The 15,346-nt window shown below is 48.6% G+C and overlaps 1 protein-coding gene across 1 annotated transcript in view; it reads right to left on the reverse strand.

The window, feature by feature from the left end:
* Positions 1-14,959, reverse strand: part of SLC44A4 (solute carrier family 44 member 4) — a 31,753-nt gene extending 16,794 nt beyond the window's left edge. Inside the window, exons 1-10 of the mRNA XM_056844610.1 lie at positions 14,873-14,959; positions 11,276-11,415; positions 9,983-10,056; positions 9,452-9,530; positions 8,502-8,601; positions 6,371-6,502; positions 2,999-3,059; positions 2,134-2,230; positions 1,583-1,666; positions 327-439 (exon numbers count right to left, since the gene is read on the reverse strand). Of these exons, the coding sequence (XP_056700588.1) occupies positions 327-439; positions 1,583-1,666; positions 2,134-2,230; positions 2,999-3,059; positions 6,371-6,502; positions 8,502-8,601; positions 9,452-9,530; positions 9,983-10,056; positions 11,276-11,415; positions 14,873-14,959 (967 nt within the window). The remainder of the gene's footprint in view (positions 1-326; positions 440-1,582; positions 1,667-2,133; positions 2,231-2,998; positions 3,060-6,370; positions 6,503-8,501; positions 8,602-9,451; positions 9,531-9,982; positions 10,057-11,275; positions 11,416-14,872) is intronic.
* Positions 14,960-15,346: the final 387 nt, after the last annotated feature.

Genomic DNA, 15,346 nt, shown 5'->3' on the forward strand with positions numbered 1-15,346 from the left:
TCACATCACCTACTTGCCTAGTCTCTTTACAAACTGAGCCATGGCCCCTCCCATGGGGTCTTATGCCAAAGCATGAACATCCAAAGCTGCCTTATACTGAATCACACCCTTCCAGCATCTCTTAGCATTGTCTACAGACTGGCAGCAGCCCTCCGGGGGTCTCAAAGCAGAGGTCTCTCACATCTCCGACAACCTGACCTTTTAAACCAGAGATGTCAGGAATCGAACCTGGGACTTTCTGAATGCAAGGCAGACATTCTACCACTGAGCCATGGGCTAACCGTCCCTTTGTCCCTGCTCAATGGATGAATCATAATTTTACTCACCATAAGCAATGATGACCAGCACACCAAAGATGAGAATCCATACCAGAAATCCAGCAGTAAAACGCAGCAGCAGGAGAAACAGAAGGCTCAGTACCATGGCAATTGCCAGCACTCTTGGGGTGCGAGGAGGGGGAGAAGAGGAAGACAAAATTTGAGTGAGAAAAAGGTGACCTTCTCCTACATGCTGTGGCCAACTGCATGCCCGTCCAGACCCAAATCTCACCCTGATCTCCTTGCTTCTGAGTAGCTGAGCAAGGACCAGTGGATTTTGGGATATAAGGACATAAGAAAAGCCATGCTGGATCAGATCAAGTCCCATCAAGTCCAGCAGTATGTTCATACAGTGGCCAACCAGATGCCTCTAGGAAGCCCACAAACAAGATGACTGCAGCAGCATTATCCTGCCTGTGTTCCACAGCACCTAAGATAATAGGCATGCTCCTCTGATCCTGGAGAGACTAGGTGTGCGTCATGACTAGTAGCCATGAATACCCCTCTCCTCCATGAACATGTCCACTCCCATCTTAAAGCCTTCCAAGTTGGCAGCCATCACTACATCCTGGGGCAGGGAGTTCCACAATTTAACTATGGCCAACCTTCCCCTATAGTAGGGACCAGCAGGGACCTGTACCTTTTTTTGAGAGCCATTGTAGTGCAGTGGCTACGGCACTAGCCTTAAGGCAAAAACAGGCATGACAAAATTCATATTGCACAGCCTCAATTTGCCTCAAGGCTGTGCAAGGAAAGGAGAAGGGGTTTGACCCTTCAACTTCAGTTTGCAAACCTAAACACCACACTCTGATATTTTAAAGGAAAAAAATGTTTTTAAAGGACATGTCTTTTCCCCTTTACAATGCTAATAGAAGAGCAGGGAAGCCAATTTCACTTAGCAAAACCAAGAGAGGTTGAAGAATTAAACTCCCTCTCTTTTCCCTGCATGGCCCCAACCATTATAATAACCATTATAGTAATTCTCAGTTTGTGGCAGGAAACCGCCATAACTGAAGTAGCACAAGAATCTGGACTCCAGTTCTGCTTCTGGCCTGGCAACTTCTGGCAGTACCAGCTACAGGACTCCAAATTCAGTGCTATGAGAAAAATGGTACTGCTGGAAGGTATGTTGGACCAGGAAGAACTGGGTTCCAGCCAGAAGCCATGTTCCTTGCTTATGCAGTGAAAGATGGTCCAGAACATATACAAAAAGCTGTTATTCTCTCCTCTACAATTCCAGCCCCCTAACCACCTCAGCCACTCACATCAGGATCCAGTACCACGTCCGCGCGAAATCCTCAAAGATCTTCAGCCCAATATTCTTGGCATTGAGAGCCTCAACTATCTGGCTGTTAAGATAAGGGGTTGTTAGACAGGGATGGAGCATGGTATAGCCCGACCTCGTCAGATCTCAGAAGCTAAGCAGGGTCAGCCCGGGTTAGTATTTGGATAGGAGACCACCACAAAATACCAAGGCTGCCATGCAGAGGAAAGCAATGGCAAACCACCTCTGTTAGTCTCTTGCCTTTAGCTCCTGATACCTGCCTGCTCCTTTTCTTTTCCAATAAAAAGCACACACTCTCCGACCCTCAGTTTTATGCATGAATAGCAGGCCATGAAAATAGTAGGACACAGATCCCCCGCCATACCGCCTAGTTTAGCTCTGAGAACAAGGCCGGGGCGCACGAGGGAGTGAAGGGGCTCCCTGAAGCGCTCGCTCAGAGAGTTCAGAAGCCTTATTGAAAATGTTCAACCCTTGCCTTATCGCCTCAGACTCAAGGCAGATTTGTCTGAGATTCGGAATTTGAGGACTTACTTTGAACCAGCAGTGATTTTATCCAGGGTTTCATTCGTCAGGTTGTTGTTAGAATTGTTCTGAGAGATATTTAAAGAAGGGAAGCAGCGATTGAAGACTGGAGGGGGGGGGGTGGAGAGGGGAGAGAGAGAGAGAAGTCAAAATTAGGACTGGCTGAAGATATGACGTGGTCCTATATCAAGTCAGGACCCTGGGCCATCTAGCTCAGTACTGTCTACTCTGACTGGATCTAGGGCAGAGAAAGGTGCTTTCCCAACATCTGCTAACTGAGACCTTCGGGACTGAACCTGGGGCCTTGCGCCTACAAAGCAGATGTTGTAGTCCTCGGCCAGAGCTCCTCCCTTGAAGAATTACTAAAGGTCTCCCCTCAGACATGCAAAAACCCAGGAACAAAGGCCAAATGCATCCCAAGCTGGTGTGTATGATGATAATACACAAGATTTGAATGGGAGAGAATTTAAATCCTAAAGTTCTCCTCAGATCTACTCCTCCCCTCCCCCAAACTGGAGATTTCACCAGAGACTAACAGGATTTCATTGTTTTTGTCACTATAATTCCTAGTGGAATTGTCCCCTCCAAAAAAATAATCAAGGTTACAGAGCCCTCAGATCCAGAAGTACGAACACACAAAGCTGCCTTATACTGAATCATACTGAATACTGACCATGAAGGTCAGTATTGTCTACCCAGACTGGTAGCGGCTGTCCAGGGTCTCAGGCGGAGGTCTTTTACATCACCTGCTACCAAATTCCTTAACTGGAGATGCCGGGGATTGAACCTGGGACCTTCTGTGTGCCAAGTAGCAGCTCTGCCATTGAGCCATGGCCCCTTCCCACACTGGCCATACCCTGCAAACGGCACTTACCTGCTGTGGATGGGACCAGGAATTCAGGACAAAGTTGTCTGTTGACTATTTCTGACACAGTCTGGAAAGAAAAGTACATGTCAGTATTTTACTGGTCCAGCTAGGAATGACGCCTTCAGAGGGTGATAAGAAAGGTTTCGAGAGAAATTTCAGCGGCGGCGGCCACTAATTAAACCACCTTTTCGGTTTTGCTGCCCCAGATCAACATGGATGTCCCTCTGTAATTTCTGTGCCGACTCCCAGCTCAAATGTATAGAAGACAAGAACAGTGTCAGTTCCAAAGAGTAGCAACGGGTATAATTAGGTCAGCACTGCTAGGAAGAGGGGCTGTGGCTCAGTGGTAGAGCAACTGCTTGGCATGCAGAAGGTCCCAGGTTCAATCCCCGGCATCTCCAGTTAAAGGGACCAGGCAAGTAGGTGATGTGAAAGACCCCCCACCTGAGACCCTGGAGAACTTAGAGGAGGGGCTGTAGCTCAGTGGTAGAGCATCTGCTTGGCATGCAGAAGGTCCCAGGTTCAATCCCCGGCATCTCCAGTTAAAGGGACCAGGCAGGTAGGTGATGTGAAAGACCTCTGCCTGAGACCCTGGAGAGCTGCTGCCGGTCTGAGTAGACAATACTGACTTTGATGGACCTTGATGGTCTGATTCAGTATAAGGCAGCTTCATTTGTTCATGTGAAGACTGTTATTGCCAGGGTGTTGCGGTGGTTAAAGTGCTGGACTAGGATTATGGCAGAATCCCCACTCTGCCATGGAAGCTCACTTGGGCCAGTTACTTTCTCACAGCCTAACCTACCTCACAGAGATGTTGTGAAGAGCAAATGGGGAGGGGAGAACTGGATCAGCCACCCTGAACAATAGTCTCTGTCTCGTTGCTGTACCAATATTATGGGTATGATCTAGCCAAAGCGGAGCACATTTCAGTCCAGTTGTTCATTGGGCATGAAAGCACATGTTTAATTGTCCAGCCCCGCAATCTCTCATGGATGTGCTTTGCTTTGGTTGGATCACGCTGAAAGGCTTATAATATACGCAGCGTAATTCTAACACTAGTCACGTTAAATGTGTTTGACAGTGTGGTTGCTTCCACACAGAGATCTTGCTCTGGTTTGGCAACCCAACCGGAAAGGTTTATTCCTCCCCCCCCTTCTTTTCAGCACCCAGAGGACACTGTTCTCATTTCATTCCCTTTCTGGGTTTCCCCTGCTGTGCTCTGTTTTCCCCTCAAGCCAGTCTTGCTATAGACTGAATCTACTGCCAATCAATGTTCTTTATCCAATCATCTGGGGACTTAATGCAGCGGGACTTTCCCGCTTCCCCCTCCCATGACAGCCCACTGAGTCCTCCTCAGATTTGTTGGGGGGGGGAGGGGTGTCAGGAGACCCTCTGGAACAGCACAGGGGCAACATGGGTCTCTAAAGGATGGGGGGTGGGGGTGGACGGAGGTCCGGGCCGCTCTTCCACAAACAGAAATGCTCATCTGTTTGAGGAGCTGCGCGGTTGGAGACAGGCCTGTTTCATTCGTGAGTCCCCATATTCTGAAATTGTTGAAGACTTTCTATTCCTTGGCTCCATCATCAATCAAAAGGGAGACTGCAGTCAAGAAATCAGAAGGAGATTGAGACTGGGAAGGGCAGCCATGAAGGAGCCAGAAAAGATTCTTAAGTGTAAGGATGTGTCACTGGCCACTAAGATTAAGTTAATTCATGCCATCGTATTCCCTATTACTATGTATGGGTGTGAGACCTGGACATTGAAGAAAGCTGATAGGAAGAAAGTAGATTCCTTTGAAATGTGGTGATGGAGTGTTACAGATACCGTGGACTGCCAAAAAACAACAACAAATCAGTGGGTTATAGATCAAATCAAGCCTGAACTGACCCTAGAAGCTAAAATGACTAAACGGAGGCTGTCGTACTTTGGTCACATTATGAGAAGACAAGAGTCACTAGAAGTCATGCTAAGAAAAGTTGAGGGCAGCAGGAAAAGAGTAAGACCCAACAAGAGATGGATGGACTCAATAAAGGAAGCCACAGCCCTAAATCTGCTAGATCGGAGCAAGGCTGTCAAAGATAGGACATTTTGGAAGACATTGATTCATAGGGTCGCCATGAGTCGGAAGCTACTTGAAGGCACTTAACACACACAATATTCTGAGGGGGGGAATCTCTCTATCCTCTTCCTCCACACAATGTAGAATTTCACAAAACTCTGCCATGTCCTCCTTTATTATTAATTGACATATCCCATGATTCAACTCTAGTGTCAAAAACAGGTTCTGGGGCTCAACCCTGGCACAGATGATTTTATAAAGGAATAGGGCAGCATTACAAGAGAATGGTTCAGGAAGATGCTTCAACAGAGAAAATGGGTCTTTGGACTATACTACTAATATATACGATCTGTTTCCGTGTGCATATATTTCTGCTTAGGTAATACCATTTCATGGAAGGGAAGGCAGCAGGGTGTAGCCCAATCTTGTCAGATCTCAGAAGCTAAGCAGAGTCATTACATGGATAGGAGACAACCAAGGAAAGCTCTGCAGAGGAAGGCAATGGCAAACCACCTCTCCTGCCTTGAAAGCCCCTTGCTAAGACTGCCGTAAGTCAGTTGCAACTTGACGGCACATATATATGTAGTCCTATTACATTGCTTATCAGATATATCTATGTGGTCCTATTACATTATTTGCAATGACCTGGATGGCCCAGGCTAGCCTCATCTTGTCAGATCTCAGAAGCTAAGCAGGGTCAGTCCTGGTTAGTATTTGGATGGGAGACCACCAAGGAATACCAGGGTTGCTGTGCAGAGGAAGACACTGGCAAACCACCTCTGTTAGTCTCTCGCCATGAAAACCCCAAAAGGGGTCACCATAAGTCAGCTGCGACTTGACGGCACTTTACACACACACATATTACATTGTTTATCAGAACAGCTAGATTCGAATCCAGTAGCACCTTAGAGGCCAACAAAATTTTAGGGGTATAAGCTTTTGAGAATCAACACTCTTTGTCAGATAACAAAGGAAGCTTTTACTCTCTGACCCTGGTGGTCCCTTCCAACTCTATGATTCTATGAAAGCGCATACCCTGAAAATCTTGTCGGTCTCTAAGGTGCTACTGGGTTCGAATCTAGCTCTTCCACTACAGACCACCCCAGCTACCCTCTGAAAAGCTGCTTGTTAGATGTCACCTCCTGTCGACTGGACCGACTTACATTGCGTAATCCACCTTGAGTTTCCGTGAGAAAGGCAGACTATAAGCAACACAAACAAAGACCGGGCTCAAAGCCAGCCTCCGAGGAGGTGTCGCTTGGGAGAAGGGACCAAGCTGGCGATGCAAGGGGGAAAACAAGTCGACGGCATGGACTCACCAGATGGGTCGTGGTCAGGTTAATGCTAGGCTGGCACCACTGCTGTTTCCACACAGTTGAAGGCTTCGTGCCCGGAATGTAGTGGGTGGGAAGGACCACAGAGAAATTGGCAGGGCAGGATGAGACACAGATCTGGGGAGGAAAAGGAAAATAACAAGTAGGATTAAAAACTTTGGTACTGGGGGCAATTCTTACCTGACACAGGATGTTTGATGAATGTGCTATTTCAATGTAGATGGGAGCTGGTACATATCAGGACGGGATTTATCAAAGCAAGGATACTCTCTGCCTATCTAATCTCTTTAGCATCCTGAGAGTCAGCAAGGCGAGGGCCCTGTTTCCCCCCACCTCTTCGCTAGCACTGTGCAGTAACCAGAGCAGTGAGGCATAAAAGGCTGAGGGACTTGGGAATGTTTAGTCTGGAGAAGAGGAGGTCGAGGGGGTACAATTTGAAGGGCTGCCACTTAGAGGAAGGCAGGGAGCTGTTCCTGTTGGCAGCAGAGGAAAGGACTCCCAACAATGGGTTTAAATTGTGGGAGGAAAGGTACCGGCTGGAGATTAGGAAAAGGTTTTTTCATCAGTGTTCGACAGTGGAATCGGCTGCCTAGGGAGGTAGTGAGCTCCCCCCTCACTGGCAGTCTTTAAGTAAAGGCTGGACAAGCACTTGTCAGGGACGCTCTAGGCTGATCCTGCATTGAGCAGGGGGTTGGACTAGATGACCTGTATGACCCCTTCCAACTCTATGGTTCTATGAAAACTGCAGGCCGCTCTGGGACGTTACAGGAAGAGGAAATGGACCAGGCTTGCAAAATAGAGGTATGATTGGAGGGAAATAGCATAATAGGTCTGTCTCCACTAACTGAGCCTGGTTACCACTAACTGAGCCTGGTTATGTGGGTCCTCCCCAAACCTCCGCACAGGTGGCCAGGGAGTGGTGGCTATTATTTTCCAGGAGTCCTTCAACGTCTGCAGACTCCCAGGACAAACGATCACTGGTACTGACAGTGTGCTCCTTACATTGGGGATCAAGGATAGATTAGACAAACTGCTTGTTTACTGGCTGCCCAGTTTCCCTAGTTCCACTTTCTCTACCCCATACATAATTTCAAAAATCTCATGTTCCCCCCTCCTTTGTCCTCCTCCTGCCCATTGGAGGAAGGGTACTTAATATTTGGAAGGTGATGCCCCTTCTCCCCAGGTTTTGAAATGGTTTGCCTTCTTCTCATAGCTAGGGTAGCCAACTTTTTACTGCTCCTGTGCCTCTCTGCCAAGGAGAAATGCATGAAGCGAAGCTTTTCTTGCCATGCTATAAGGCAATGAAGGGGGGAAATGCTCCTCCTTGAAGTTTTGCTTCTCACACGGCTGTTACAGGCACAGGAGCCTGTTCTTGGTTCAGTCAGATCTAACTAAAGTGATCCATACCTTAGTGACATCTAGACTGGACTACTGCAATGGACTCTACTTAGGGCTACCCTTGAAGACTGTTCAGATGTTGTAGCTAGTGCAGAACACTGTGGCTAGACTGCTGGTTGAGCCAGCTACTGAGAGCACGTGACCCCAATACCAATCTGCTCCCGAGCCCAACTCAATACCAATCTGCTCCTGAGCCTTTTGACCTTTGAAGTCCTACATGGGACCCGGGTATCTGAATGACTGTCTTCTCCCATATGTTCCTGCCTGGGAAATAAGATCACAGGGAGAGGCCCTCCCGACTGTCCCATCAATCAAAGGAGTTGGTTTGGTGGGCACCTGAGAGAAGGCCTTTTTGGTGGCAGCCCCACAATTATGGAACAACCTCCCCAGGGAGGTTGTCCCCCTCACGTTCGATCTTAAGGAGGCAGTTGAAGACAGTTTTATTTAGGACGACATTTGACTAATTTGGTTTTTATTTATTGACAGTCATAACTGAGATTTCAAATTGTGTTTTTAGGGTTTTTTAATAATTGTTTTAGTTACATTGTAAGCCACCTTGAGCTCAGCAAGGTAGAAAGGCAGCTAATAACAATAACGACAATAATAATGGGAAAAGAAGACTAGGGGACAACCTTCGATCCCACCAGAGGAGCCTGGGGTCCCAACTCCCCGCACCACCTCCTGCTCCAACCACAGTTCAAAGGCAGGGCTTCCTTACCTGTGGCGTAGGGCACTGTAAGCCATTCATTGCGGCAGCCATGACATTTAGAGAGGTGATGCAGTTTATCATGTTGAAGTAGAGAACGAAAGGCTTGTTGCTGCAGCGAGAGAGACAGAAAGATTAAAATGATGGAAGAGAACAAAAAGGGGAAAATAGGGAAGGATGGAGGGGGAAGCGCCTCTAAATAGGCATGTGGTGGTCAACAGCTCGGTCGCCGTGCCAGATGCAAAGCCAAACGCTTTCAGTAAAGATACTGACGAAACTGGATAAATTCAGAAGGCAGAAATGCACTAGGTGAAGTTTCTTCCTTACTTGGTTTAACAATGTTTCCCAGAAGGAAGCAGTGACACCCCCCCCCCCATGTGTTGCTGGAAGTGGGGTGCAGGACGAATGCTGTGATACCTGCTGATACGTTTCCCTGAGGCCCACTTAACTTATTGAGTTGGGGATAAGATTTAAAAAATCTTTAATGGAACACGAAAAAAACACCCCAGCTAACTGGCGAGGAAAGCACTGAGCTTGTCCCAGGTAGGTGCCTCACAGTTGCATGCCCTCGACTTGGCAGGGGGGTCTTTGTGAGCCAAGGGTCCCAAGAGGCAGCTTGCAGAAGTAGGGTTGCCAAGTCCCTCTTTGCCACCGGCGGGAGGTTTTTGGGGCGGAGCCTGAGGAGGACGGGGTTTGGGGAGGGGAGGGACTTCAATGTCATAGAGTCCAGTTGCCAAAGCGTCCATTTCCTCCAGGGGAACAGATCTCTATCGGCTGGAGATCAGTTGTAATAGTGGGAGATCTCCAGCTAGTACCTGGAGGTTGGCAACCCTATGCAGAAGCCCATGCTAAAGGGGCTGCCCTTGGTAGGACTGATGAAAGAGGGGGGAAGGGAGGAGAAGGTGAGCTTCCAGTCATACTTCCTGCCACAAATTCCAGTCTTTTGTGCTCATGAAACCCACCGGTTGTCGCCGACTCCGCAATAGGCACCGGTTGAATTCCTGGGGTAAATCACCTGACGAGGATCTCCGTACAGCCAGGCTGGTATAAGAGGAGAGAGAAGGAAATGGAAGTGAGAGGAACCCACCCCCCCGACATTTCACAGATTAAAACAGGGCCGTTCCTCTGAATTTATTATCCCTGTTTTCTGACCAAGAATCTAGGGTTGCTTGGCATGCAGAACGTCCCAGGTTCAATCCCTGACATCTCTAGTTAGAGAGACTAGGTAGGTAGGTGATGTGAAAGACCTCTGGCTGAGAGCCTGGAGAGCTGCTGCCGGTCAGAGTAGACAATACTGGCGTCGATGGGCCAAGGGTCTGATTCAGTATATGGCAGCTTCATGTGAATAGCTCTCGTTCACCAACAGAATTCTTTAAGCAGGGACCAAGCATGGGGGCAGAATGGTATAGTAAGTAGACCAAACCGGGTTTCTGTAATGTGGTTCTATTTTCCTCTTCCCTGCTCTGATGAAAACTGCTTTTTGTACTACTTACCCAGAATTCCTACTATGATGTAGCCAGCAAGGAAGGCCATGAAGAGGACGCAGCAAATGATATCAGTACAGCTCCTGGAAAAAGAGGAACGGAGTGGTGAAACATGCTCCATGCACGAGAAAGCAGGACACAGAAGTCTGTCCGAGCGTTACACTGACTGGAGCCCTCACATTTCAGTCAGACCCTAGCTGTGAGAGAAGCGACTGTACAGGATGCCTCTAAGCATGCACAGAGTTAATTTTCTTCCCCACTGGCAAACCCCCAATAAGTCACCCAAACCTGAAGTTGGGGGCGCAATTTAGAGACAAGTGTGAGTGGGAATCACCACTTCGCTGCTCCTGGGACTACAACCCATTCCCCTCCTAGAGGAACCGAGCATCTGGGCTTCTATTCAGCCCCACCCACACTACCAGGGCTATTTGAGGGGGGTACCCTGGGCAAGATGCCCTGCAGTGTACCCCCTACGCATGCCATCTTCCAATTGTCCTTCAACACGCAGATATGCACAGGGTTGCCAACTCTCCTAGAATTACAACTGATCTCCAGATGACACAGATCAGTTCCCCTGGAGGAAACGGCTGCTTTGGAGGGTGGACTCTATGGCATTAGGCCCCACTCCCTTCCCTCCCCCGGCTCCATCCCCAAAATCTCCAGGAATTTCCCAATCGAGTTGGCAACCCTAGTGCATACTAGGAATGCCAACCTCCAGGTACTAGTTGGAGAGCTCCTGTACTACAACTGATCTCCAGCCGATAGAGGTCATTTCCCCTGGGGAAAAATGGACTCTATGGCAATGAAGCCTCTCCCCTCTCCAAACTCCACCCTCCTCAGGCTCTGCCCCAAAAACCTCCTGCCGGTGGCTAAGAGGGACCTGGCAACCCTAGTGCATATACACACACCCCTACCGGTCTCTCTGGAGTCTCTGCCAGCAGGGTTAAAGAGAACCAGAGGGCATTTGTTCCCTCCGGCATCTCAACAAACCAAAAGTGGGAGAGTGCCTCCTACTGAGCAGGGACTTTGGGGGCAACCTTGCCTCTCCAAATGGAAACAGCATTGAAGAGAGTGGGACAAAACTAAAAGAAGTGTCAAATCAACTGCTTTTCTCCAGGTGCTCCTCACACGAAGAAGTGGAATATTGCCAGGGCCTCTGGAGCAACCCCCCATTCTCAGATAGGAAATGGATTGGCAAGTACTTCTGGGCACCTCTCTGCCCCACCATGCCAACGCCGCCCCTTCCCCACTGGCCAATAACCCATTAGAACCCAACCAGCTCCTTTCCCAAAGCTTTCTTACCTGTTCTTGATAGGGCCACGAAAGGAGGGATCATATTTACACTTTTCCCCTAAAGGAAGAAACAGAAAGACAGAAATAGTGAGAAAGGAATGAGGCTGGATGCTTAGGTTTACTGAGTCTCCACTTGTGGGGCTGTGTGCCTAGTGGTTAAAGCCCTTTGTTCTCAGAAATTTAGGGCTTGCAAGTATATGTTTAGGGAGGAGGCACCTGGAAGAGGAGAGGGGTGTGGTGTAGTGGTAAAAATGTGAGACTGGACCTGACAAAAGCCACATTCGAATCCCCACTCTGGGGTGAAGCTTACTGTTTCGCCTTCGCCTGCTCACACTCGCTCAGCCTAACACACTTCACAGGGCTGTGTTGTGAGACCAAAATGGAAGAGAAAAGAACTATAGACATTGCCCTGAGCACCACAGAGCTGTAGTAGATGATGCATTTCGAGAACCTTTTGCCAGCTCCTCAGCTTAGTTGCACGTAAAGAAGAAAGGGTGCTTTGGAGCACGTCCAGAGTACTTTTCTTTCCCCATCAACAACCAGCCATAGTATTTCTGGCCATTGAAGAAAAGGGGTGGAGCTGTGGCTCAGTAGTAGGATCATCTGTTTTGCATGCAGAAAATCCCATGTTCATTCCCCAGCATCTCCAGTTAAAAGGACCTGGTAGCAGGTGATATCAATGACTAGGGTTGCCAAATGCCCAGTTATGGCAGGCAACTGCCCCCAATTAACAGGGCTGCCTGCCGCCTCTCAGCTGGCCAGTGGGTGGAAGCAGGCCAGCTGAAGGGGGGTGGGATCCATGCACGGCATGATGCCATCACTTCCAGGTTTATCCCGGGAGCGCTGGCATTGTGACGGGACGTTCTAGCATTCTCTAGCATTCATAGAATCATAGAGTTGGAAGGGACCACCAGGGTCATCAAGTCCAACCCCCTGCACAATGCAGGAAATTCACAACTACCTCCCCCCCACGCCCCTAGTGACCAGAAGATGGCCAAGATGCCCTCCCTCTCATCATCTGCCTAAGGTCACAGAATCAGCATTGCTGACAGATGGCCATCTAACCTCTGCTTAAAAACCTCCAGGGAAGGTGAACTTACCACCTCCCGAGGAAGCCTGTTCCACTGAGGAACCACTCTAACTGTTAGAAAATTCTTCCTAATGTCTACGGAAACTCTTTTGATTTAATTTCAACCCGTTGGTTCTGGTCCGACCTTCTTGGCAACAGAAAACAACTCGGCACCATCCTCAATATGACAGCTCCTCAAGTACTTGAAGATGGTTATCATATCCCCTCTCAGTCTTCTCCCCTTTAGGCTAAACATATGCAGCTCCTTCAACCTTTCCTCATAGGACTTGGTCTCCAGACCCCTCACCATCGTTGTTGCCCTCCTCTGGACACGTTCCAGCCTGTCTACATTCTCCCCCCAAAAACTCTGTGGTTTCCATAGAGTTTTTGGAGGAAATGTGTTAGAGTGTGCCGGGCGATGTCAGCACTCCTGGGGTAAACCTGGAAGTGCCACGCGCAGGTCACCACCGCCACCCACACACTGACAAAGTTCCCGCTGGTGGCGAGGGGTAACCTGGGAACCCTATCAATGACCTTGACCTGAGACCCTGAAGAGCTGCTGCCAGTCAGAGTAGACCATACTGAGCTTGATAGACCAGGGGTCTAGCTCAGTTTAAGGCAGGTTCACGCGTTCGAGTTATTCCCAAATGTGAGAATTCATGGGGATCTTTTATTCCATGCAATTGTCTTTGCAGAAATTCAGGAGGACGGGAATAGTTTTATAATGGGGAAAACAGACTTTCGACTCTCCCAGAACCACACGACACATTCAGAGCGTATGGGAGAGGCTTGATGTAAAATGCATGTGCGTGTGCCAGGGTCGCCACTTCGGCTTCAATGACAATATCTGTACTAAAGCCATTAAGTCCAATTACTGCAGATAAGAGATAAGCTTGGAAAGAGCTGTAAACATACGACCAGCAAATTGCCACACATCACTAAAAAGCTGAGCCATAAAATTTATCAGGTGCTAAAAAAGCTGCCCACGTCATTGCTGTGGAATGCAAAAGGAAAAAAAATAAAGCACAGAAGGATGTCACTATTAGACACCACTCCACAGTGAAATGGGCAAAGGCATTACAGGCTCTCACCAAAGAGCAAACTATCAATTGACGGTTGGGTTCAGGAGGCATGAATTCTATTCTCCAGTTGATCAGATCCATCTAGATACACCCCAATATTTTGTGTGGGGACTGGAAATTCATATTGCAGGCAAACCTGGCCCCACCAAGGTAGGCAAAAGCAAATCTGCAGTACATGTTAACTTCATTTGCAAATGCCTATGTTTCATATGCCCTGACATGGATGGCCCAGGCTAGCCTGATCTCGTCAGATCTCAGAAGCTAAGCAGGGTCACCCCTGGTTAGTATTTGGATAGGAGACCACCAAGGAAGTCCAGGGTTGCCATGCAGAGGAAGGCACTGGCAAACCACCTCTCTGTTAGTCTCTTGCCATGAAACCCCCCCCCAAAAGGGGTCACCATAAGTCGGCTGAGACTTGACGGCACTTTACACACACACATACACACATGTTTCATATACATTAATTTAAACATCAATTATAATAATAGATCACTGCAGTTTACTGGTCAGCCAAAAATATGTTACCTACTTACACCAATAAGCCATTAAACAAGAAAACATTAAAAACCAAAACACCTGCATATCTAACAGCCACATGTCAACACACATGGTCAACTGCCATTTTCTCCATATAATTCTCCCACTATGCCACCAGAAGGCATTGTGATTGCATTATAGCAATATTGTGCCACAGCACAACAACTTTATAAATATATTTATTTCTGAACCACGCCATGAAAGATGTGATCAATGAAGCCACAAAATGGAGCTAGGGATAGACTGGGGGATCGCTCTACAAACCTGAAAGTCCCAGGTCTGAAATCTAGAAAAACGTACATTCGGGGGATTAAAACTCCCCAATATAACAAAAACAATGCCTGCAGCTTTAAGAAAGGAATGTCCCCAGATTGGAACTGTCAGTGTCTGTTTGGGGAGGGCGGGGTTGGGGGAGGAAGGAGCTCAGCAGGGATGCGATGTCATAGAGCTTACCCTCTGAAGCTGCCATTTCCTCCATGGGAACCGTCATCTACAGATCGGTTGTCATTCTGGCAGAACTCCAGCCCCCACCTGGAACTTTGGCAACCCTCCCAACTTGGCTGCCCATCCAATGCAAGAATCATTCGATTCGTGCAAGGCCTCGTCGTTGCAATGTTCCTGGGCTGATGCTACACTGCCTCTTGTGCTATCAGGACTGATGAAAAGAGCCCTGGCCTCAAACCACACCCGTGGAAGAGCCACGGCTCTGAGACACAAACTCAGGGAATAATCCCTCACCCCTGCCCCCTATGACTTTGCCGTCTTGCACTGACTTCATGCAAAGCACGTGATAATCATTATTGTAGTGAGGCAAGAGGAATGCCACTGGGCGCAATTCTGCTTGCCGAACCGTCGTGGCCTTTCCATTTCAGCATGCTGCTGAGCGTGGAGGCGCAAGTCTCACATTTCTGGTCCGACCGGTTCCTCTGGGGACACGGTCTGCAACCGGCAGATCTGCAATTCCTGGGCCGATGCGCGGCCCACAGACCTGGGTACAAAGCCCATCTCAGGCAGGGACACAGGGTTGCCGGATGCTCATTTGGTAAAGTGCCCTCAAATCAATGCAACACGTCACAGCGGTGCGGGAAATCAAGAGCCAGCCCACTGCTAGGGATAAACGACTGGTGGCCAAGAATGGGGAGCCACAAAATGCAGGAATTCCAAAGAAATTTCCTGCAGTGGTTTTATGCCCTGGGCAGGGCCAGCGTTAGCATACCCTGAGGCTAGGGTTGCCAACCTCCTAGTATTAGCTAGAGATCTCCCGCTATTACAACTGATCTCCAGCCGATAGAGATCAGTTCCCCTGGAGAAAACGGGGAAGGATTCACAGGCAGGTGGGGGTGGGGGGAAGAAGGGAGGTGTGAATGGGGGTCCTGGTGGTGGGCATAGAAG

The sequence above is a fragment of the Euleptes europaea genome, chromosome 1 (assembly GCF_029931775.1).
Source record: "Euleptes europaea isolate rEulEur1 chromosome 1, rEulEur1.hap1, whole genome shotgun sequence".
Lineage (NCBI taxonomy): Eukaryota > Metazoa > Chordata > Lepidosauria > Squamata > Sphaerodactylidae > Euleptes > Euleptes europaea.